The 26,725-nt window shown below is 41.2% G+C and overlaps 1 protein-coding gene across 1 annotated transcript; it reads right to left on the bottom strand.

The window, feature by feature from the left end:
- Positions 1-1,662: 1,662 nt before the first annotated feature.
- Positions 1,663-2,607, bottom strand: LOC143794734 (olfactory receptor 10A7-like). Its single transcript, XM_077280971.1, has one exon. The coding sequence runs from the start codon at positions 2,605-2,607 to the stop codon at positions 1,663-1,665; it is 945 nt and encodes a 314-aa protein (XP_077137086.1).
- Positions 2,608-26,725: the final 24,118 nt, after the last annotated feature.

Here is a 26,725-nt window from a genome sequence, read left to right as displayed (position 1 = left end):
TACATATTCTCCGATCATGTCTCAGAAACCATTGAATTCCAGCAGGGCAGTGCATGCTCTGGAGGGGATTCATTATCGATTTGGACCTGACAACCCCTTTAACAAAAATATCAGTGTGTATACCATTATGAATGATTTATTAGCTTCTGTAATAGGCACTTGCAATATTTTAGAGTACAATATAAGCCATCTAAGATAGGACTTGGAGAATAAATCTACAATTCTAACAAAAATGAACAATTAACTTTTTTACAAAAAGTAAATTTATAAGGACCATAAGTAGCTATGCTAGGTGTATTGGTAACAATAGCATCTGAGCCATAATGCCTGTAGGGTATAAAGGTCCCTCTACCTCATGAGGAGTCAGCAGTACTATAGATGCAAATGAGGGTCAGTGGTCCTTGTTACAAATTTTGCAAGTTACTTCTCTTTTTAGGGTATTTTACTTTACATTCCTACTAGCTAAAGAACTCAGCATTGCCCGGGCATAGTAACTAACTGTAGTTAGTCATAACAAATAATAATGAATATATTGCACATAAAAACATTTCACATCATATACTCAACACTACAGATTTGCAACACAAATTAACTAAATGATTACCCAAGTATTGATAGTTTTTTTTGTAGCACAATATTAACCCCTTAGACTGCCGATATAACTTTTAACGGCGGCAGTTAAGGGGCCTTATTCCTCCTGCACCTCATGCTCCTTTTTTTTACACAGCTTCCTCCTGCACCTCACGCTCCTCCTTTATACACAGCATTTTTCTGCAGCACAGCTTTTGTCCTTTGTAGTCGCCTCCTCCGGCAGCACCTCACACTCCTCTTCCATTTACAATTGGAAACACTTGATCCCGAGAGAAATTGCACTAATTGCACACTTTTCTCCTTTAGACCACATTCACATGTTATTTGGCCAGCATTTTTACATCAGTATTTGTAAGCTAAAACTTGGAGTAAAACAATCAGAGGAAAAGTATAATAAAACACATCACCACTTCTGTATTTTTCTCCCACTTGTGGTTTTGGCTTATAAATACTCAGGTAAAATACTGAACAAATACTGAACGTGTGGCCTTATACAGAGCCTCCACCTGCAGCGCCTCACTCTTCTCCATACACAGTCTCATACTGCAGCAGCACCTCACTTCTCTCATTTTCCCATCACGCCTCTCATTTTCCCCTCACTCCTCTCATTTTCAACTCACTCCTCTCATTTTCACCTCACTCCTTTCTTGTCCTCACATGTGCACAGCAACTTCATGTTATGAGCACAGCGGTGTAATCCATGAGGCTCCTCCCTTTCCCTTGACGTCATGCCTCACGGGAGCAACTCCATTCTAGACACGATGGAGCTAGATATGGCCTGTGCCTGCACCGCACTGATACTCTGAAAGTGGCAGCCCTGATTGTATCTTGCAGCAGCTGGGATGTTGCAGCCGGTGAGTTTTGCAGGGTGCCTTTTGAGGTGAATGTATCTCCGCCATGTGTGCTAACAACGTGGGCCATGTGGACGGGGCTTTGCGTGAGGAGTGAGTGTGGCTACGTGGAGTGGGAGGAGCTACGTGGAGTGGGCATGGCTTGATACATACACATACATACACTCAGCCTTATATATATATATATATATATATATATATATATATAATAAAAACAAAATTATCCAGAAAACACTTTTTGACCAAACTTCTGTAAAGCTCTTTTAACTTCATTGTTCCTCAAACTATATATCAGTGGGTTTAGCATAGGCACGAAAACAAGAAAGAAAAGAGACCACACCTTTGGCCCGCCATAAGTATTAATAGCTTCTGTTCTTAAGTAGGTTATGGTTGCTGACCCAAAGAACAAACTCACAGATATAAGATGAGAGCCACATGTAGAGCAAGCCTTCTTACGTCCGGCTGCAGAACGTATCCTAAGGACACTTATAAAGATGCGTGTATAAGACAAAAGAATGAGTATGAAAGGTAAAGGTATGACCAAAAAAGTATATATTAATACATATAACTTAATGACAACTAAAGTACTAGGAAGTGCCTCTGAACATGCTAAATGTATTACCTGTAGTATGTCACAAAAGAAATGGTCAATAATGTTGGAATTACAAAATGGTAGCCCAAAGACCATAATGATATTGCCCAAAGGCAAAACCAAACCAGTCACCCATGATGCCAGTGAGAAATATAGACATTTACTTTTTGTCATTCTTGTCATATAATGAAGAGGATGACAGATGGCTAAATATCGATCATAAGCCATGAAGGCAAGAATAAAGCATTCCGAGGCACCTAAGCAGCAGAAGAAATAAAACTGTGCCGCACAACTTATTTGGGATATTTCTTTGTTTTTATGTAAGAAGTCTCTGAGCATTCGGGGCACAGTTACTGTTGTGTAGAGCATCTCTGTGAGGGACAGACTTCTCAGAAAAAGATACATAGGTGTGTGTAAATGGGAATCTAATGACACAATCAAAATGATCATTGAGTTCCCTGTCAAAGTGAAGATGTAAATTATTATAAATATTCCAAACAGCAATGGCTGAAATTCAGAAGACAGTCCAAGCAAGATAAACTCAGTGATGTGTGTTTCATTTTTTCTAGCCATATGTGATCCAGTCAGGACCTGAGGAATACAGAAAATATCAATAATAACCAAAGCTACTGTAATATTTTGTATATTGTTATATATTTCCAATTAACTCTAACCAATGGTCTATTTATCCAAGAACACTTATTGTACGATTCTTTCCCATTCTATTTCTTAACATAATCAAATCCAATAGCATAAATTTGTACTGTTTTAAAGTAAATTAAAAAATGGTGCTAAATGAATGTTGATAGAAAATATAAAATAAATATAGATTGTTATTATGCATATCAAATAAGTCCAGCATTAAACAACAAAAAATATGTAATTAAAGAGTGGCTTATTAACCTTAAGATATTATATGCCAAGTACACAAGTTTACCAACAGAATCTTCACTGGATTAAGCTTATCTTGACTAGATAGGAGTGGATCATTTGAAATTAAAATTGATGGCTTTGTTTAATTTTTCCAATAAATTTCATTTGTGCAATTTAAATTTGCACAGAACAGTAATACTAAAAATGACCTAATTTCCTGGAAAATATGTAAACCATTTTTGAGCCCAACTTACAATGCAGAAGGCAAACTATCTTTGGAGCAGTGAGGGGTTTAATCCTGCCTTCATTGTTTGCAGTATATCAAGATGGAAAAAAAGTTGTTATTAAGGTGCTGCTATTGCAGTATACAGTGGGTATGGAAAGTATTCAGACCCCTTTAACACTAGAACTACTGATGGAGTCATTTTGTACGAATTCCGGCTTGAGACTCGGTGACTTTTACTCAATTAGGATGCGAAAAAAGATATTGTGACAAAAAATAATTTTTGAAAAAAAAATAAAAAATACCTTTTTTTTCAAAATCTACCTTTAACACTAGAACTACTGGTATAGTCATTTTGATTACTTTCACTTTTTATTTCTCTTTTGTGACTACATTTTTCGGAATTCCGGCTTGAGACTCGGTGACTTTTCCTCAAATAGGATGTGAAAAAAGATTTTGTGACAATAAATAATTTTGGTGAAAAAATTGCGCGTTTTTTTTCACAATTTACCCTTAACTACTAAAGGTAGTCATTTTGACTACCTACTATATTTTGCTGTCCTTTTGTCACTAAATGTTGCTGTAAAGTTTTGTGCATAATTTTTTCACTGTATCTTATTTACCCTGATGTTCATATAGATGTAGTTCAGTTCAGATGGCAACTTTTCACATTTTCCTTGTGTTAGGGTACTTTCACACTAGCATCAGTACGGACCCGTCGCAGTGCGTCGGGACAATGTACCGACGCATCCTGTGAAATAAAATCACAATGGGGGCAGCAGATGCAGTTTTTCAACGCATCTGCTGTCCCATTGTGAGTTGCGGGGAGGAGGGAGCGGAGTTTCGGCCGTGCATGCGCGGTCGAAAATGGCAGACACGACGCACAAAAAAAGTTACATGGAATGTTTTTTGGTGCCGACGGTCCGCCAAAAAACGACGTGTGGCAATCCGTTGCAATGCGCCGCTAATGAAAGTCTATGGAGAAAAAACGCATCCTGCGGGCTACTTTGCAGGATGCGTTTTTTCTCCAAAACGACGCATGCGTCGAACGGCGCAAGTGTGAAAGTAGCCTTATCCAACGTCACCTACCATAGCACTGACCTCAGAGAGAAGAGGTCAGAGAGAGAGAGAAGAGGTGTAGTGTAAAGGTACCTTCACACATAACGATTTCGTTAACGATATCGTTGCAATGTCACGCTTTTCGTGACATAGCAACGATCCCGTTAACGATCTCGTTATAGTGTGACAGCGACCAATGATCAGGCCCCTGCTGGGAGATCGTTGGTCATAGGGAATGATCAGGACCTTTATTTGGTCGCTGATCACCCGCTGTCATCGCTGGATCGGCGTGTGTGACACCGATCCAGCGATGTGTTCACTTGTAACCAGGGTAAACATCGGGTTACTAAGTGCAGGGCCGTGCTTAGTAACCCGATATTTACCCTGGTTACCATTGTAAAAGTAAAAAAAAAAAACACTACATACTCACATTACGATGTCTGTCACGTCAGCTTCCCGCACTGACTGTGAGCGCCAGCCGTAAGGAAGAGCACAGCGGTGATGTCACCGCTGTGCTCTGCTTTACGGCCGGCGCTGACACAGTCACTGCGGGAAGCTGACGGCGGGGGATGTGACAGACATCGGAATGTGAGTATGTAGTGTTTTTTTTTTTTAACTTTTACAATGGTAACCAGGGTAAATATCGGGTTACTAAGCGCGGCCCTGCAAATATACTTGACATACACAGGACATATACAGGACATCCGTCAGTGAACCAGTGAACTCTCAAGTGGACTACATAATTTCTGTAGAATACGGCCTGCAGTTTTGCTAATAGCTAATATGGCTAGAAGAATTACGCTAAAGCCTGACAATATTCTTGCTATTTTGCATTGTATACATTCTATATACATTCTATAAATTAACCCCTTCGCGACATGCGCCGCACTAGTACTGCGCTGCCGGCACTGCATTAGTGCCAGCCGCAGTACTAGTACGGCGCCCCGATCACCGCGGTCTCACGCTGAGCGCCGCGGTGATCGGGTGCGGGTGTCAGCTGTATATGACAGCTGACACCCCGCAGCAATGCCCACGATCGGCACTATCGCCGATCATGGGCATTTAACCCCTCTGATGCCGCTGTCAATAGTGACAGCGGCATAGAGGGGGATCGCGCAGGGACGGGGGCTCCCTGCGCTCTCCCACCGGAGCAACGCGATGAGATCGCGCTGCTTCGGTGACCTGGAAGGAGTCCCCAGATCCAAGATGGCCGCGGGACTCCTTCCGGGTCATGAGATGACCCTGCTTGCCGGCGTCTGCTGAGAATTCCTCATAGCAGGCGCCGGCAAGCCTCTGCAATGTGCCTGTCACATCGGTGATCTGACAGAGTGTTGTGCACACTGTCAGATCATCGATCTGTGATGTCCCCCCCTGGGACAAAGTAAAAAAGTAAAAAAAAAATGTTTCCACATGTGTAAAAAAAAAAAAAAAAAATCCTAAATAAAGAAAAAAAAAAAAATATTCCCATAAATACATTTCTTTATCTAAATAAAAAAAATCACACAATAAAAGTACACATATTTAGTATCGCCGCGTCCGTAACGACCCCACCTATAAAACTATATCACTAGTTAACCCCTTCAGTGAACACCGTAAAAAAAAAAAAAACGAGGCAAAAAACAACGCTTTTTTCTCATACCGCCAAAAGTGGAATAACACGCAATCAAAAAGACGGATATAAATAACCATGGTACCGCTGAAAACGTCATCTTGTCCCGCAAAAAAAAAGCCACCATACAGCATCATCAGCAGAAAATTAAAAAAGTTATAGTCCTCAGAATAAAGCGATGCAAAAACAATAATTTTTTTATATAAAATAGTTTTTATTGTGTAAAAGCGCCAAAACATAAAACAATTACATAAATGAGGTATCGCTGTAATCGTACTGACCCGAAGAATAAAACTGCTTTATCCTTTTTACCAAACGCGGAACGGTATAAACGCCCCCCCCAAAAGAATTTCAGGAATTGCTGATTTTTGTTCATTCCGCCTCCCAAAAATCGGAATAAAAAGCGATCAAAAAATGTCATGTACCCGAAAATGGTACCAATAAAAACGTCAACTCGTCCCACAAAAAACAAGATCTCACATGACTCTGTGGACCAAAATATGGAAAAATTGTAGCTCTCAAAATGTGGTGATGCAAAAACTAATTTTTGCAATAAAAAGTGTCTTTTAGTGTGTGATGGCTGCCAACCATAAAAATCCGTCCAAAAAATGCTATAAAAGTAAATCAAATCCCCCTTCATCACCCCCTTAGTTAGGGAAAAATAATAAAATTTAAAATAATATATTTATTTCCATTTTCCTGTTAGGCTACTTTCACACTAGCGTCGGTACGGGGCCGTCGCGCTGGGTCGGCCCGACATACCGACGCATACTGTGCAAGCGCCGCACAATGGGGGCAGTGGATGCTGTTTTTCCATGCATCCACTGCCCCATTGTGAGGTGCAGGGAGGTGGGGGCGGGGTTCCAGCCGCGCATGCGCGGTCGGAAATGGTGGACCGTCGGCACAAAAAAAGTTACATGTAACGTTTTTTGCAGCCGGCGGTCCGCCACAACACAACGCAACCGTCGCACGACGCTTGCGACGTGTGTCAATACGTCGCTAATGTTAGTCTATGGGGAAAAAACGCATCCTGCAGATGACTTTGCAGGATGCGTTTTTTCGCCAAAACGACACATTGCGACGTATGCAAAAAAACGCTAGTGTGAAAGTAGCGCTAGGGTTAGGACTAGGGTTAGGGCTAGGGTTAGGGTTGGGGTTAGGGCTAGGGTTAGGGCTGGGGTTAGGGTTGGGGTTAGGGTTTCAGTTAGAATTGGGGATTTTTCACTGTTTAGGCACATCAGGGGCTCTCCAAACGCGACATGGCATCCGATCTCAACGCGTTTATTTGCGTTAAAAACGCATGCGGTTTTATAGAAAAAAAACAGAACACACACTGAAAAGTCACCCACCACCATCAAGGTGATAAAGGGATCCAAACCCTAACCCTAACCCTACCCCTAAACTCACCCCTAACCGTTTAATGAACATTTTCTGACAGTCATAGTGCCATGTATTTCAGTGCCACGTATTTCAGTGCCACAATATTTCAGTGCCACGTCTTTCAGTGCCACGATATTTCAGTGCCACCTATTTCAGTGCCACGATATTTCAGTGCCACGTATTTCAGTGCCACGTCTTTCAGTGCCACGTATTTAAGTGCCATGATATTTCAGTGAAATACGTGGCACTTAAATACGTGGCACTTAAAAAACGCATGCAGATAAAAACGCAAGTGTGAAACCAGCCTTACCCTTGGGAAAATAAAAACGTGGGGGCTAAAATATAATTTTCGTGGAAAAAAATATTTTTTTTTATTTTCGCGGCTCTGCGTTATAAACTGTAGTAAAACACTTGGGGGTTCAAAGTTCTCACAACACATCTAGATAAGTTCCGTGGGGGGTCTAGTTTCCAATATGGGGTCACTTGTGGGGGGTTTCTACTGTTTAGGTACATCAGGGGCTCTGCAAATGCAACATGACACCTGCAGACCAATCCATCTAAGTCTGCATTTCAAACAGCGCTCCTTCCCTTCCGAGCTCTGCCGTGCACACAAACAGTGGTTCCCCCCCATATATGGGGTATCAGCGTACTCAAGACAAATTGGACAACAACTTTTGTTGTCCAATTTCTCCTGTTACCCTTGGGAAAATAAAAACGTGGGGGCTAAAATATAATTTTCGTGGAAAAAAAAATATTTTTTATTTTCACGGCTCTGCGTGATAAACTGTAGTGAAACACTTGTTGGTTTAAAGTTCTCACAACACATCTAGATAAGTTCCGTGGGGGGTCTAGTTTCCAATTGGGGTCACTTGTGGGGGGTTTCTACTGTTTAGGTACATCAGGGGCTCTGCAAATGCAACATGACACCTGCAGACCAATCCATCTAAGTCTGCATTTCAAACGGCGCTCCTTCCCTTCCGAGCTCTGCCGTGCGCCCAAACAGTGGTTCCCCCAATGTGTGGGGTATCAGTGTACTCAGGACAAATTGGACAATAACTTTTGTGGTCCAATTTCTCCTGTTACCCTTGGGGAAAAAAAAATTGCGGGCTAAAACATCATTTTGTGGAAAGAAAAAATGATTTTTTAATTTTCACAGCGCTACATTCTAAACTTTAGTGAAACAATTGGGGGTTAAAAGTGCTCACCACACATCTAGATAAGTTCCTTAGGGGGTCTTCTTTCCAAAATGGTGTCACTTGTGGGGGTTTCCACTGTTTAGGCACGTCAGGGGCTCTCCAAACATGACATGGGTTTCGATCTCAATTCCAGCCAATTTTGCATTGAAAAGTCAAATGGCGCTCCTTCCCTTCCGAGCTCTGCCATGCGCCCAAACAGTGGTTTATCCCCATATATGAAGTATCAGCGTACTCAGGACAAATTGCACAACAACTTTTGGGGTCCAATTTATCCTGCTACCCTTGGGAAAATAAAAAATTTGGGGCAAAAAGATCATTTTTTGTGAAAATTAATATTAATTATTTTTTTACGGCTCTACATTATAAACTTCTGTGAAGCACTTGGAGGTTCAAAGTGCTCACCACACATCTAGATTAGTTCCTTAGAGGGTCTACTTTCCAAAATGGTGTCACTTGTGGGGGTTTCCACTGTTTAGGCATGTCAGGGGCTCTCCAAACATGACATGGGTTCCGATCTCAATTCCAGCCAATTTTGCATTGAAAAGTCAAATGGCGCTCCTTCCCTTCCGAGCTCTGCCATGCGCCCAAACAGTGGTTTATCCCCATATATGAAGTATTAGCGTATTCAGGACAAATTGCACAACAACTTTTGGGGTCCAATTTATCCTGCTACCCTTGGGAAAGTAAAAAATTTGGGGCAAAAAGATCATTTTTTGTGAAAATTAATATTAATTTTTTTTTACGGCTCTACATTATAAACTTCTGTGAAGCACTTGGAGGTTCAAAGTGCTCACCACACATCTAGATTAGTTCCCTAGAGGGTCTACTTTCCAAAATGGTGTCACTTTTGGGGGTTTCCACTGTTTAGGCACGTCAGGGGCTCTCCAAACACGACATGGGTTCCGATCTCAATTCCAGCCAATTTTGCATTGAGAAGTCAAATGGCGCTCCTTCCCTTCCGAGCTCTGCCATGCACCCAAACAGTGGTTTATCCCCATATATAAAGTATCAGCGTACTCAGGACAAATTGCACAACAACTTTTGGGGTCCAATTTATCCTGCTAACCTTGGGAAAATAAAAAATTGGGGGCAAAAAGATCATTTTTTGTGAAAATTAATATTAATTTTTTTTTACGGCTCTACATTATAAACTGCTGTGAAGCACTTGGAGGTTCAAAGTGCTCACCACACATGTAGATTAGTTCCTTAGAGGGTCTACTTTCCAAAATGGTGTCACTTGTGGGGGTTTACACTGTTTAGGCACGTCAGGGGCTCTCCAAACACGACATGGGTTCCGATCTCAATTCCAGCCAATTTTGCATTGAAAAGTCAAATGGCGCTCCTTCCCTTCCGAGGTCTGCCATGTGCCCAATCAATGGTTTACCCCAACATGTGGGGTATCGGCGTACTCAGGACAAATTTTACAACGACTTTTTTGGTCCAATTTCTCCTGTTACCCTTGGTAAAAAAAACAAATTGGATCTGAAGTAAAAATTTTGTGAAAAAAAAGTTAAATGTTCAATTTTTTTTAAACATTCCAAAAATTCCTGTGAAGCACCTGAAGGGGTAATAAACTTTTTTAATGTGGTTTTGAGTACCTTGAGGGGTGCAGTTTTTAGAATGGTGTCACTTTTGGGCATTTTCTGTCATATAGACCCCTCAAAGTCACTTCAAGTGTGAGGTGGTCCGTAAAAAAAATGGTTTTGCAAATTTTGTTGCAAAAATGAGAAATCGCTGGTCAACTTTGAACCCTTATAACTCCCTAACAAAAAAAAATTATGTTTCCAAAATTGTGCTGATGTAAAGCAGACATGTGGGAAATGTTGTTTATTAACTATATTATGTGATATAACTCTCTAATTTAAGGGCATAAAAACAAAAAATTTGAAAATTGCTAAATTTTCATAATTTTTGACAAATTTCTGTTTTTTTCACAAATAAATGCAAGTCAAATCGAAGAAGTTTTACCACTAACATAAAGTACAATATGTCACGAGAAAAGAGTCTCAGAATCACCAGGATCCGTTGAAGCGTTTCAGAGTTATGACATCATAAAGTGACAGTGGTCAGAATTGTAAAAATTGGCAGTGTCACTTAGGTGAAAACAGGCTTTGGGGTGAAGGGGTTAATGTTACAACCAGACCAGGAGCAAGAAACTCTAAAAATAAATGAAAACAAGCCAGAAGTCAAAATGACTCCATTCGGTAGTTCTAGGGGGGGTGACCAGTCCGATAGTCCTAGTGTTAAATTTTTCACTCTTTGTTTCATTGCAACCATTTGGTAAAATCAATAAAGTTCCTTTTTTTCATTAACCCCTTAAGCCCCGAGGGTGGTTTGCACGTTAATGACCAGGCCAATTTTTACAATTCTGACCACTGTCCCTTTATGAGGTTATAACTCTGGAACGCTTCAACGGATCTTGGCGATTCTGACATTGTTTTCTCGTGACATATTGTACTTCATGATAGTGGTAACATTTCTTCGATATAACTTGCGTTTATTTGTGAAAAAAACGAATATTTGGCGAAAATTTAGAAAATTTCGCAATTTTCCAACTTTGAATTTTTATGCCCTTAAATCACAGACATATGTCACACAAAATACTTAATAAATAACATTTCCCACATGTCTACTTTACATCAGCACAATTTTGGAACCAAAATTTTTTTTTGTGACGGAGTTATAAGGGTTAAAAGTTGACCAGCAATTTCTCATTTTTACAACACCATTTTTTTTTAGGGACCACATCTCATTTGAAGTCATTTTGACGGGTCTATATGATAGAAAATACCCAAGTGTGACACCATTCTAAAAACTGCACCCCTCAAGGTACTCAAAACCACTTTCAAGAAGTTTATTAACCCTTCAGGTGTTTCACAGGAATTTTTGGAATGTTTAAATAAAAATGAACATTTACCTTTTTTTCACACAAAATTTATTTCAGCTCCAATTTGTTTTATTTTACCAAGGGTAACAGGAGAAAATAGACCCCAAAAGTTGTTGTACAATTTGTCCTGAGTACGCTGATACCCCATATGTGGGGGTAAACCACAGTTTGGGCGCATGGCAGAGCTTGGAAGCAAAGGAGCGCCATTTGACTTTTCAATGCAAAATTGACTGGAATTGAGATGGGACGCCATATTGCATTTGGAGAGCCCCTGATGTGCCTAAACATTGAAACCCCTAACAAGTGACACCATTTTGGAAAGTAGACCCCCTAAGGAACTTATCTAGATGTGTGGTGAGCACTTTGACCCAACAAGTGCTTTACAGAAGTTTATAATGCAGAGCCGTAAAAATAAAAAATCATATTTTTTCACAAAAATGATCTTTTCACCCCCAATTTTTTATTTTCCCAAGGGTGAGAGAAGAAATTGGACCCCAAAAATTGTTGTGCAATTTGTCCTGAGTACGCTGATACCCCATATGTGGGTGTAAACCATTGTTTGGGCGCAGGGCAGAGCTCGGAAGGGAAGGAGCGCCATTTGACTTTTCAATGCAAAATTGACTGGAATTGAGATGGGACGCCATGTTGCATTTAGAGAGCCCTTGATGTGCCTAAACATTGAAACCCCTAACAAGTGACACCATTTTGGAAAGTAGACCCCCTAAGGAACTTATCTAGATGTGTGGTGAGCACTTTGACCCAACAAGTGCTTTACAGAAGTTTATAATGCAGAGCCGTAAAAATAAAAAATCATATTTTTTCACAAAAATGATCTTTTCACCCCCAATTTTTTATTTTCCCAAGGGTAAGAGAAGAAATTGGACCCCAAAAATTGTTGTGCAATTTGTCCTGAGTACGACGATACCCCATATGTGGGTGTAAACCATTGTTTGGGCGCATAGCAGAGCTCAGAAGGGAAGAAGCGCTATTTTACTTTTCAATGCAAAATTGACTGGAATTAAGATGGGATGCCATGTTGCGTTTGGAGAGCCCCTGATGTGCCTAAACATTAAACCCCCCCACAAGTGACACCATTTTGGAAAGTAGACCCCCTAAGGAACTTATCTAGATGTGTTTTGAGAGCTTTGAACCCCCAAGTGTTTCACTACAGTTTATAACGCAGAGCCGTGAAAATAAAAATTATTTTTTTTTTTCACAAAAATGATTTTTTAGCCCCCAGTTTTGTATTTTCACAAGAGTATCAGGATAAATTGGACCCCAAAAGTTGTTGTCCAATTTGTCTGGAGTACGCTGATACCCCATTTGTGGGGGGGGGACCACTGTTTGGGCGCATGACAGAGCTCGGAAGGGAAGGAGCGCCATTTGGAATGCAGACTTAAATGGATTGGTCTGCAGGCGTCACGTTGCATTTGCAGAGCCCCTGATGTACCCAAACAGTACAAACCCCCCACAAGTGACCCCATATTGGAAACTAGACCCCCCAAGGAACTTATCTAGATGTGTTGTGAGAACTTTGAACCCCCAAGTGTTTCACTACAGTTTATAACGCAGAGCCGTGAAAATAATTTTTTTTTTTTTTCACAAAAATGAAATTTAGCCCCCAGTTTTGTATTTTCACAAGGGTATCAGGATAAATTGGACCCTAAAAGTTGTTGTCCAATTTGTCCTGAGTACGCTGATACCCCCTATGTGGGGGGGAACCACTGTTTGGGCGCATGACAGAGCTCGGAAGGGAAGGAGCGCCATTTGGAATGCAGACTTAAATGGATTGGTCTGCAGGCGTCACGTTGCATTTGCAGAGCCCCTGATGTACCCAAACAGTACAAACCCCCCACAAGTGACCCCATATTGGAAACTAGACCTCCCAAGGAACTTATCTAGATGTGTTGTGAGAACTTTGAACCCCCAAGTGTTTCACTACAGTTTACAACGCAGAGCCGTGAAAATAAAACATATTTTTTTTCCCACAAAAATGATTTTTAGCCCCCCAAATTTTTATTTTCCCAAGGATAACAAGAGAACTTGGACCCCAGAAGTTGTTGTTCAATTTGTCCCTAGTACGCTGATACCCCATATGTTGGGGTAAACCCCTTTTTGGACGCACGGGAGAGCTCGGAAGGGAAGGAGCACTGTTTTACTTTTTCAACGCAGAATTGGCTGGAATTGAGATTGGACGCCATGTCGCGTTTGGAGAGCCCCTGATGTGCCTGAACAGTGGAAACTCCCCAATTCTACCTGAAACCCTACCCCTAACCGTTTACTGAACATTTTCTGACAGTCATAAGTGCCACGTATATAAGTGCCACGTATATAAGTGCCACGTATTTAAGTGCCACGTATTTAAGTGCCACGTATTTAAGTGCCACGTATTTCAGTGCCACGATATTTCAGTGCCACGATATTTCAGTGCCACGTATTTCAGTGCCACGTATTTCAGGCACTGAAAAATACGTGGCACGTAAATACTTCAGTGCCACGATATTTCAGTGCCACGATATTTCAGTGCCACGATATTTCAGTGCCACGTATTTCAGTGCCACGTATTTCAGGCACTGAAAAATACGTGGCACGTAAATACGTGGCACGTAAATACGTGGCACTGAAATACGTGGCACTGAAATACGTGGCACTGAAATACGTGGCACTTATATACGTGGCCACTGAAATATCGTGGCACTTATATACGTATATACGTATATAAACGTATATTTCAGTGCCACGTATTTCAGTGCCACGTATTTCAGGTTAGGGGTAGGGTTAGGGGTAGGGTTAGGGTTTTTTTTTTTTTTCTTGTTTTCTTGTGTTTTTCTATAAAAACGCATGCGTTTTACCGCGTTTACATGCTTTTTTTCACACATGCGGTTTTTTTAAAAAACGCATGCAGATAAAAACGCAAGTGTGAAACCAGACTAAAAGACGCTTTTTATAGCAAAAAAGTTTTTGCGTCTCCACATTTTGAGACCTATAATTTTTCCACATTTTGGTCCACAGAGTCATGTGAGGTCTTGTTTTTTGCGGGACGAGTTGACGTTTTTATTGGTAACATTTTCGGACACGTGACCATTTTTTATCACTTTTTATTCCGATTTTTGTGAGGCAGAATAACCAAAAACCAGCTATTCATGAATTTCTTTTGGGAGAGGCGTTTATACCGTTCTGCGCTTGGTAAAATTGATAAAGCAGTTTTATTCGTCGGGTCAGTACGATTACAGCGATACCTCATTTATATCATTTTTTTATGTTTTGACGCTTTTATACGATAAAAACTATTTTATAGAAAAAATAATTATTTTGGCATCGCTTTATTCTGAGGACTATAACTTTTTTATTTTTTTGCTGATGATGCTGTATGACAGCTCGTTTTTTGCGGGACAAGATGACGTTTTCAGCGGTAACATGGTTATTTATATCCGTCTTTTTGATCGCGTGTTATTCCACTTTTTGTTTGGCGGTATGATAATAAAGCGTTGTTTTTTGCCTCGTTTTTTTTTTTTTTCCTTACGGTATTTACTGAAGGGGTTAACTAGTGGGCCAGTTTTATAGGTTGGGTCGTTACGGACGCGGCGATACTAAATATGTGTACTTTTATTGTTTTTGTTTGTTTTTTTTAGATAAAGAAATGTATTTATGGGAATAATATTTTTTTTTTATTATTATTTATTTAGGAATTTTTTTTTTTTTTTTTACACATGTGGAAATTTTTTTTTTTACTTTTTTACTTTGTCCCAGGGGGGGACATCACAGATCGCAGATCTGATAGTGTGCACAGCACTCTATCAGATCGGCGATCATACTTTCATCGGAGCAGGCTGCAGCTTTCATCTGTAGCCTGCTCCGACCCGGAAGTGCTCCCTGCAGGACCCGGATACAGCCCCTCGGCCATTTTGGATCCGGGGCCTGCAGGGAGAAGACGTTCGGTACGAGGTGAGTACATCACCTTGTACCGATCGTCTCAGGGAAGCACGCAGGGAGCCCCCTCCCTGCGCGATGCTTCCCTGTACCGCCGGTACACCGCGATCATGTTTGATCGCGGTGTGCCGGGGGTTAATGTGCCGGGGGCGGTCCGTGACCGCTCCTGGCACATAGTGCCGGATGTCAGCTGCGATATGCAGTCGACACCCGGCCGCGATCGGCCGCGCTCCCCCCGTGAGCGCGGCCGATCGCGTATGACGTACTATCCCGTCACCGGGAATTAAGGCCCACCCCACCTCGACGGTATAGTACGTCATACGGGCTTAAGGGGTTAATGTACACTCTGCATCCCATCTTGGCGGAAAAAACAGAAATGTAGAATTTTTTGCAAATTTATTAAAAAAGACAAACCAAAATATCACATGGTCATAAGTATTCAGACCCTTTGCTCAGACACTCACATTTAAGTCACATGCTGTCCATTTCCTTATGATCCTCCTTGAGATGGTTTTACTCTTTCATTGGAGTCCATCTGTGTTTAATTAAACTGAGAGGACTTGATTTGGAAAGAAACACACCTGTCTATATAAGACCTCACAGCTCACAGTGCATGTCAGACCAAATGAAAATCATGAGTTCAAAGGAACTGGCCAAGGAGCTCAGAGGCAGAATGATGGCAAGGCACAGATCTGGCCACGGATACAACAGAATTTCTGCGGTACTCAATGCTCCAAAGAGAACAGTGGCCTCCATAATCCTTAAAAAGAACCAGTTTGGGACCACCAGAAGTCTTCCTAGATCTGGCCGTGCAGCCAAACTGAGCAATTGTGGGAGAAGAGCCTTGATGAGAGAGGTAAAGAAGAAAAACAAGATCACTGTGGCTGAGCTCCGGAGATGCAGTTGGGAGATGGGAGAAAGTTCCACAAAGTCAACTATCATGGCAGCCCTCCACCAGTTGGGCGTTTATGGTAGAGTAGTCCAACAGAAGCCTCTCTTCAGTGCAAGACATACTATATGAAAGCCTGCATAGAGTTTGCTAAAAACACATGAAGGACTTCCAGACTATGAGAAATAACATTTTCTGGTCTGATGATACGAAGATAGACCATTTTGGTGATAATTCTAAGTGGTATGTGTGGAGAAAACCAGACACTGCTCATCACCTGCCCAATACAATCCCAACAGTGAAACATGGTGGTGGCAGCATCATGCTATGGGGGTGTTTTTCAGCTGCAGGAACAGGACGTCTGATTGCCATTGAAGGAAACATGAATGTGGCCAAGTGCAGAGATATCCTAGATGAAAACCTCTTCCAGAGTGCTCTGGAACTCAGACTTGGCATTGTTGACTAGCCCAGAAAGAGCCCTGACCTAAACCCAATTGAGCATCTCTGGAGAGACCTGAAAATGGTTGTTCACCAACGTTCACCATCCAACCTGACGGAACTGGAGAGGTGCTGCAAGGAAGGATGGCAGAGGATACCCAAATCCAGGTGTGAAAAACTTGTTACATCATTCCCAAGAAGACTCATGGCTGTACTGGCTCAAAAGGGTGTTTCTACTCAATACTGAGCAACGGGATACTTATGACCATGTGATATTTTGGTTTTCCTTATTTAATAAATTTGCTAAAATTTCTACATTTCTGGTTTCTTTCCTTCAAGATGGGGTGCAGAGTGTACATTTATGAGAAAAATATGAACTTGAATTGACCAAATGACTGCAATGAAACAAAGCGTGAAAAATTTAAAGGTATGAATAGTTTCCGTACCCACTGTATATTCGATTAATCAATTCACAGTCATGCTGTTAGTATCAGTTACCCTTCCCTATATATCCCTTTAATCTTTGGATTAGTCTTCACAGTCTTTGACTATCAATCCCATTTTCAATCTGCTTTAGCACCAAACTAGTATGCCACAATCAGAGTAGGCCTTTTTCTGTCACTACGTGAATGAGCAGTGTGTTCTTACCTCCAATCCTTACACTGTACAAGCATGAAATGGCGTTCCTTTGCAGCCCCCATGTTTTGTATTGATAATGATATCTCTCCTGATTGGCTGCACAAGACCATGTTCTGTGATCTCTGCAGGGCTATATGGGGAAGTCCACACCTGATGTCATTAACCTGCTCTCTAATTCTTCAGTGATGTGGGAAATAACGGTATGCATTTTTAGGTGATCCACTCAGATCAAATTGCAAAGTGTTTAAAATCATGGGGACCTGTGAATTTCAGGAATGTCGATTCTCTATGAGCCAATCCACTCAACTCTGTCAAGCCCGCAGGTGGCACATGTGGCTTGTGGATATACTGTTCCAGAGGGCTGGATCTGCCTAGGAAGGGGTGTAACTAAGTATCTACTTGGTGTTCGATAGAGCTACTGATGGTGGAGACAGACTGGGCTGCAGATAGCCACCAGGTACCACTCCTAGGCAGGCACCAGTACTGCAGCTGCCAATCCCAGGGGTCGGGTTTGCTGACACCAGGAGATGTGACCAAAGTCACCGATGGACTGTACGGACAATTTAGATGTTGAAGATAGATTCTTGTTCACACTCGTAGATATAAGGAGACAATTCAGGAGCTGGCCGCACTAGGACTATGGACAACAGAAAGAGGACTTGCCACACAGGGACCAGGAATTTTGGTATATGTACCACAGATGTGGTTTCATAATTAGGATAGCCGTTGCAGGAACACAGGCAAAACTATACTAAGCTAACGGGATACAGGAATAACATTTTAAAGACTAAGAACGTGGGACCTGGAAACATAAAGTTGCAGACACCAACACCAATTATACTAACTATAGGGGTTGCTTAGGCACCTTCCTATTAAGGAGGTGCCTTTTATACAAGATTCTTCCCAGCTATTGGCTGGGGTCACCATACAAATGATTACTTTAACTAAATGGCTCCCAGCTGTTAGCTGGGGGCATTTTACCATGTGCATGCACTGCCCCTTTAAGAGCAGAGGAGTGTGTGCACTAGTCGCCACTGGAACATGGTGCAGTGAGCACAGGGAAGTTAGAGACAGGTTCTGAGGACAATGCTGTGGTCAGGGTGGTAAGTGAACTGGGGTCCCAGATGGTGGGAGGAGGAGAACTGTCAAGAGGCACCAGCAGACATTACAATCTCTAATCTAGTCTAACTTAATTTTGCCTTATCTAGGTATGGGACCTGATTTTAGGAATGGCAGATAAGGGAATTGCCATAAGATCTGTACCACCTAGAGATCAAATGGCAGGTAAGAAATTTAAAGACGTTCTCCTCGAATTTGCTTAATTTGACAGAGTACAGACATTGTTTTGAAATAAAAGTGTACTTATTATTTAAACATCCCATTAGCCAGAGAAGTCTGAATGCAGGAACTGAAGTACTGTTGTCCTGTCCAGAAGGACTTTTTAGTGCAAATGAAATATTGTGAGGTATAATGAATCAAGGTTCCTCTGATAAACCTTATGGAGTTAGGTCAGCCATTCCAGAATGTGCTAAGGAGGTACAAATAGAAAAAAGAAGGGGTAAGAATCAGAAAAAATATTGGGTCTCAAGGACCTCTATGGTTACTACACAGACGCATCGCTGACTCCCGATCATGTGACGGAAGCAGTAGTTAAATGCCGCTGTCAGCGTTTGACAGCGGCATTTAACTGGTTAATAGCGGCAGGTGAATCGCGATTTCACGCGCCGCTATTGCGCGCACATGTCAGCTGTACAAAACAGCTGACATGTCACGATTTTGATGTGGGCTCACCGCCGGAGCACACATCATAGGGGACACACGACATGTGCCGTACTAGTACGGGGCATGTCGTGAAGGGGTTAAAAGTCTCCTCAGTCTTGACTTGTCACTCTCCGCATGGAGAAACATTACTCATTGGATCCCGTTCAGACACCACTAACCCAGCCAAACCAGATCTCACATTTTCACTGACAAGGGGCAGTACCCCATGTCTGCGAATTAAGATTTTGGCTTTGGCTTTTATATTAAGTCATGTGACAAGGCTCGTTAGAGAGTCGATATTGACTTGTAGGATTGCTACTTCCTATAGGGGGCACTAGAGGTCTAGTCCTCTACCTCTCTGGAGACAATTTGTATATACACACATGGCCAAAATTGTTGGTACCCCTCGTTTAATGACAGAAAAACCCACAATGGTCACAGAAATAACTTGAATCTGACAAAAGTAATAATAAATAAAAAATCTCTGAAAATGAACAAATTAAAGTCACACATTGCTTTTCAACCATGCTTCCACAGAATAAAAAAAAAAAAAAAACCTCATGAAATAGGCCAGGACAGAAATGATGGTACCCTTAACTTAATATTTTGTTTCACAATAATTTGAGGCAATCACTGCAATCAAACAATTCCTGTAACTGTCAATGAGACTTCTACACCTCTCGACAGGTATTTTGGCCCACTCCTCAAGAGCAAACTGCTCCAGTTGTCTCGTGTTTGAAGCTTGCCTTTTCCAGATGGCATGTTTCAGCTCTTTCCAAAGATGCGCAATAGGATTTAGGTCAGGGCTCATAGAAGGCCACTTCAGAATAGTCCAATATTTTCCTCTTAGCCATTCTTGGGTGTTTTTAGCTGTGTGTTTTGGGTCATTATCCTGTTGCAAGACCCAGCAACTGAGACCAAGCTTTCTGACACTGGGCAGCACATTTCTCTCTAGAATTAATTGATAGTCTTGAGATTTCATTTTACCCTGCACAGATTCTAGACACCCTGTGCCAAATGAAGCAAAGCAGCCCCAGAACATAACAGGGCCTCCTCCATGTTTCACAGTAGGGACAGTGTTCTTTTCTTGATATGCCTCATTTTTCCATCCGTGAACATAGAGCTGATGTGTCTTGCCAAAAAGTTCAATTTTTGTCACATCTGTCCATAAAACATTTACCCAGAAGCTTTGTGGCTTGTCAACATGTAGTTTGGCAAATTCCAGTCTGGCTTTTTTTCGATTTTTTTCAACAATGGTGTCCTCCTTGGTCGTCTCCCATGAAGTTCACTTTGGCTCATACAACGACTGATGGTGCGATCTGACACTAATGTTCCTCAAGCTTGAAGTTCACCTTTAATCTGTTTAGAAGTTTTTCTGGGCTCTTTTGTTACCATTTGGATTATCCATCTCTTTGATTTGTCATCGATTTTCCACCTGTGGCCATGTCCAGGGAGGTTGGCTACAGTCCCATGGATCTTAAATTTCTGAATAATATGTGCAACTGTAGACACAGGAACATCAAGCAGCTTGAAGATGGTCTTATAACTTTTACCTTTAACATGTTTGTCTATAATTTTCTTTCTAATCTCCTGAGACAAGTCTTTCGTTCGCTTCCTCTGGTCAATGTTGAGTGTGATACACACCATGTCACCAAACAGTACAGTGAGTATCTGTAGCCCTATATACAGGACCACTCACCGATTCCAAGATTGTAGACACCTGTGATGCTAGTTAGTGGACAAACTTTGATTTAACATGTCCCCTTTGTCAAATTATTTTCAGGGATACCATCATTTCTGTCCAGGCCTATTTCATGAGTTTTATTTATTTTTTTAATTCTGTGGAAGCATCGTTGAAAAGCAATGTCTGACGTTCATTTGTTCATTTTCATAGATCTTTTATTTATTATTACTCTTGTCAGATTCAAGCTATTTCTGTGACCATTGTTGGTTTTTCTGTCACTAAAGGGGTACCAACAATTTTGTCCACATGTGTACTAGAACCAGAATGGCTTGATGTGGTAGGAGTACCAGTACCTCCTCCCAGGGCATGCATATCTGGTAATATTTATATAGCCTGGGCCTAACACATACTCCAGGGTTCACAGTTAGCATTTGCTTATTGCACAATGCAATAGTATGCCTAAGTGTGTAATGCTAGTGAGGTAAATTTGCTGCGCACTCTTGTGCCGAATGCAATTCATCTTTATTTCAAAAATTCAAGTGCAGGTAAACATAAGCTCAGATTAGGCACACAAAGCAATTTGTGAATGCGACCAAACGTTTCAACCCGGTCCCGGGTCTTGTTCACAAAATTGCTCTGTAGGGGAGGGTAAGAAATGGTCATACTGTTAGACAACATATATAGATAATATATACATATATACAATATATAAAAAAAGGACCCAAAAATGGAGTCTGCATTATATCCATGATGATAGCAGCAAACATTGTACTGTGCTTGTCACATAGTGGGGATACATCATTGGACGAATGTCTGTATTACATATTTAAAGGGAACCTGGCACCACGTTTGGCCGAAATGAGTTACGGCCACCCCCTTTCAGGGCTTATAAGAAAAATAACTTTTATTATGCTCCCCTTACGGGCAGTCCGGTCTGATGGGCGTCACTCTTCTTGGTCCGGCGCCTCTCATCTTCTTGTGATGCCATCCTCCTGATTGGTTGCTGTGGATGACGCGTCCCTGCGTCATCCACACAGGCTCCCTGGAATCGCGTTCCTGGGCAGGCGCAGGCGAATTTATATCACTAACTGTCCCAGTGGCTCACTACCCCCTTCCACAGCACCTCGCCTCTACCACTGTGTGTACACCAATTCTCCTCCACTATCTGTGTAACGCTGACAGGTAGTATGGTAATTATTTGAAATGCTTAAAAAATAAGCAAATAAATAAACCAACCCCCTTTTCACTAAAAATTATTTTATTTTTCTTTCAATAGCACACAATACAAAAAAAGTGGGTACCACTGCAATAATAACATGTTTAAATACAGGTATCTTATTATTTATATGTCAAAGCATGTGACAAAAAAACTAATGCAGATTTGCAGTTTTTTTAAATTACAATATATACAAATTAGTCAAATAATTACATGTACCTCAAAATGGTAGTTGTAAAAACGTAATCTTACCCTGTAAAAACAATACCCATATAACTAAATTGATGGAAAAATAAAATAGTCGCAACACAAAAATTACTTTTTACCATGAATTTATAAGGAACAATGTCTAGTCTTTAACAAGTGGTTCTTACTATGTACCATATACTGTATCTAGAGTAGGTATAGGCAGGTATAAACCAATATTAAAAAATAAGTGAATAATGTATACATCATAGAACATAGAAGAAAATAGGAATGATACAATAAAACAGTACAATTATATTTTAGCATAATTTTTGTCACAATTATCGCTGTACTCACCACCAAAAAAAATTAACTTGTTGACAAGGACAGAACAAGAAAGAGGTTTTCCTGTGTGAAACAAGCTGGATTTATTATTCAGCCACTCCCTAGAGGATCTCTATAGACTTAATTCTGTTGTGATTACAGTAGGTCATTTCTAATTATACAACAAATGTTCATTTCCGCAGGGTCTGAGGCTTTTACATTAAGCCTTTGGAGAGCTTCTTTTATTTATTTCCTTAAAGTAATCATTGTAAAATGTTATAATGAGAGATGATAACATAGTCTAACTGGTAAAGCAGGCATGAATAATAAAAACTCGGGTTGGCAAAGGAATAGTGGCATTAGTGGCACTGATGGTGGCATTTAGGTGGAATGTTAGACCTAATCTATCAAGACTGTCAAACAGAAAAAATGACTTTGTTCCCCAATGCAAGTTTTCAGAGTTCAGCCGAATTTCTGAAACTACTCTAAAATAATGAAATCTGCTATTGAACTGGTGGGCTTCAGTGTGTAAATAGAAATAATAGAAATAACCTGTTCATCTGATAAGGTGTAAAATGGTATACCCATCCTTCTCCTAGTTCACATTTATGTTCCACAACAGGAGATGGCATCTAAAGAGGAGATAGGGCTGTTATGGATTAAAGATCCACAGTCACCAAGCACAGTTTCAGCCTTAGAGTTCTTTTGGTTGATGCGATAGTGGATACTAAGTAGAAAGCTGTAGAGAAACAATATATCTCTCCTGTCCTATATGTTCTTTTCTTAATTGTAAGTACCCAAAATTTAGCATTCTCATTTTTCACACACATCTTTATAATGTTGCTTAAAGGGAACCAGTCGGCAGGATCGCGCACAGTAACCTACACACAGTGTCAGGTCGGCACCATTATACTGAATAAAATGATACCTTGGTTGATGAAATCCGTCTAATGGTTGTTTCTTTAATCTTTATTTTCAGTTTGTAGTTAATGAGATTCTCGTGCCCTAAGGTGGGGCTGGTGCATGAGGTGCAAGAAAAAACAACCATCTGAAAATGGCGCCACCCGCACCTATCAGTGATCCAATAGCTGCTACTGCGCATCTTACTGGAGAAGAAAAAGGAAAAAAATGTCCTCCTCCAACATGGCACCGCCCACACCTGCTTTGTAGCAGCTCTCCGATGAGCTATAGACACCGATAGCTGCTACTGCACAGTTCTCCTAACTGGATACAGGGCCGGCCCGAACGTATAGGCGAACTAGGCAGCCGCCTAGGGCGCCGACCCTAAGGGGGAGCCAGAGAAAAAATAGAAAAAATTATAATAAATCTTTTCAAAAGGCAAAAGGTGTATGGAGCGGAGCTGAATGTGTATGAGGTGTATGGAGCAGAGCCGTGTGTGTATGAGGTGCATGGAGCGGAGCCGTGTGTGCGGAGCACAGCCGCGTGTGTAGGAGTAGATATGTGTGGCCATTATACGGTACGAAGTATCATGTGCGGCCAATATACAGTATGGAGCATCATGTGTGGTCATTATACAGTATGGAGCATCATGTGTGGCCATTATACAGTATGGAGCATCATGTGTGGCCATTATACAGTATGGAGCACTGTGTGGCCATATTTTTTGGTTTATAATTATTGTTTATGAAACAGTGTGATCAGCAGTGCTAAATGGGTGTGGTTGGAATGTGGATATGGGTGTGGCTAGTTATGAATGGGTGTGGTCAGAGGCGTGGCCTAAAATTTGCCGGGGTGCGCTTCGCGCGCCGCAAACTTTGTCCCTCTTTTCCATCTTTAAAAGTTGGGAGGTATGTTAAAAGTAGTAGGGGCGCAACAAAATAGTTTCGCCTAGGGCGCCGTAATCTCTCGGGCCGGCCCTGACTGGATAACATCAAGAAAATTTATTATTGCCACACTAAACATGAGATTATGCTGCAGAGTGGGGGTCACAGCCGGCACCAGCCTGCATCAGCATTGTTGGTCTCTTTCTTCAGTATGTTAGGTATTCATTATGCAAACTAGGGGGCAGGTCAGTGAGGGATCAGCGACCTGTCAGCAGTCTGCATTATGAATATATAATCAGAGCACCACAGGCACCAACCCTGCCTTAGGGCACTAGAATCTCATTAACACAAAACTGAAAATATACATTAAAGAACAACCACAAGACGGATTTCATCACCCAAGGTATCATTTTATTCAGTGTAACGGTGCTAACCTGACCTGACACTGTGTGTAGGATGCTCAGCACAATCCTGCTGAAAGGTTCCCTTTAACGGGGCTCTATGACCAGGTTTTCTCAATATAATGTAGGACCTGCACCTTTAAACCCTCTTTTACAGCATTTCATTTTAGTATGCAATTTTTAGCTTTTTCATATGCTAAAATGGAATCTTATGGGTTTCCTTTTTCCCTTAATTTTTTTCTTGCTGTTCAATTAAATCTGATTGTATTAAAACAGTTACATTTTTCAATATTCTAGGACTTATGTGAGTGTATGTTCTTTGTCTTTTTCTTTCATGTGCCGATATGTAGCACTTTAAAATTAGAAGAGTGTGTACTTAGCTTTAATGATGTCTGATTTGTTATTGAGCTATACCAACTTGTAACTGTCATAGCTGAAATCTCAAATAATGAAGTTGCACAGCATACACCACACCTATTATTCTTTACAACGACAACTTTGATTTTATGTTTCATTCATTTCAGTGCCACTGTGCCATAACTGTCATTATGAAATTAAGTTTTCACAAAAGCACCTTAAAGGGAGTCAGCACAAAATGACTATTCAAACCAAGCACAAGTGCTCAGTGCACTATTGGTAAGGCCTGGTAGTTCGGAGCTGCCTCCCACCTACTTATCGATCCACACTCCTTTCTTTAATAACAGCTTTGGCTTTATAGGAGGACAGCAGAGATAGATGGAAACAGTTGCATAATGATCCCTGGACAAGTGGACAGACATTGTCTTCAAAGCTATCCATGTCCTCATGACATAGGTTCTGTTGAAAACTTAGCAGAGCAATTGGATCTCTGCTCTGCTACTTATTATGTCAAGCCACAGACTGACTACAGGGGGAGAAGCAGAACCTAATTGTTAATTGTGGGGAGAGGTGTCTGTATGAGTTTTAGAATTGATCTTAACCATATATATTAATAAATATCCTTTGTATATTGTATTGCTATGTTTTTTTCTTTGCAGTTTTATGTGTTTGGTTTAGTTACTTTTACATACATCACTTTCCATAGGAGGTGTAGTCACTCACCTCCTCCCCATTTTTCCCTTGGAATTCCTTTCCTATAAATAACTTTCCTTTACCTTTAAATACAGTACATTCTCATGATTAAGAGCGCTTTGCTCGTAACATGTAGACCAGACGACTGGACACCTCCTACCATGATTTAATTTTTTCCCAGTTTTTAATGTTAATCCAAATAAATGTGATTTTTAGATTTTTTCATTTTTATTTAGCGACTGCTGGATGAATATTCTTTTGCTCCTGCATATTCAAGCCTGGAGATATTCATGCACTGTGCCTGATCTGGCATTCCTCCTTCACTGATGAGCTGATGATTTTCAACTTTTTCCACTTCCTCAAATTATTTTGATTATTAATAGTACCATATTTTTCGGACTATAAGACGCACCGGAACATAAGACGCACCTAGGTTTTAGAGAAGGAAATTAGGGAAAAAAATGATTGAAGCAAAAAATTTGGTAAATTCTGTACTTAATATCCTGTATCCAAGTATATATGGTCCCCTCATCCCCATCCTGATACACATGGCCCTCTCATCTCTACCCTGCTATGCATGGCCACCTCATTCCTATCCTGGTATGCATGGCCCCCTTATCACTATCCTGGTATGCATGCCCCTCATCCCTATCCTGGTATGCATGCCCCATCATCCCTATCCTGGTGTGCCTGGCCCCTTCATCCTCATCCTGGTAGGAATGGTCCCCATCATCCTTATCCTGGTAGGAATGGTCCCCCGCATCCCTATCCTGGCAGGAATGATCACCCTCATCCCTATCCTAGTATGCATGGCCCCATCTCTATCCCGATATGCATGGCCCCATCTCATTCTAGTATGCATGGTCCCATCCTGGTATGCAGGGCACCATCTCATCTATATATGCATGGCCCCATCTCTATCCTGGTATGCAAGGCCCCATCTCCTCCTAGTATGCATGGCCCCAACCCTAATCTGATATGATTGGCCCCCAGCTCGGTCCTGGTATGCATGTCCCTATCCTTATGCATGGTCCCATCAGAAAACATTTTTAAAAATTACACTTTCCTTCTCGGTGCTCCCTCGCAGCATCCTGCTTCGTTGACGGCAGCTGCTTTATGCTTGTAAGCAGCGCATGGCAGGGATGTCATGCGCTGATCACAA

This window comes from Ranitomeya variabilis, chromosome 1, assembly GCF_051348905.1.
Source record: "Ranitomeya variabilis isolate aRanVar5 chromosome 1, aRanVar5.hap1, whole genome shotgun sequence".
NCBI classification, from domain to species: domain Eukaryota; kingdom Metazoa; phylum Chordata; class Amphibia; order Anura; family Dendrobatidae; genus Ranitomeya; species Ranitomeya variabilis.
Note: the sequence above shows the minus strand (reverse complement) of the source record. Positions and strands in the feature narration are given on the sequence as shown.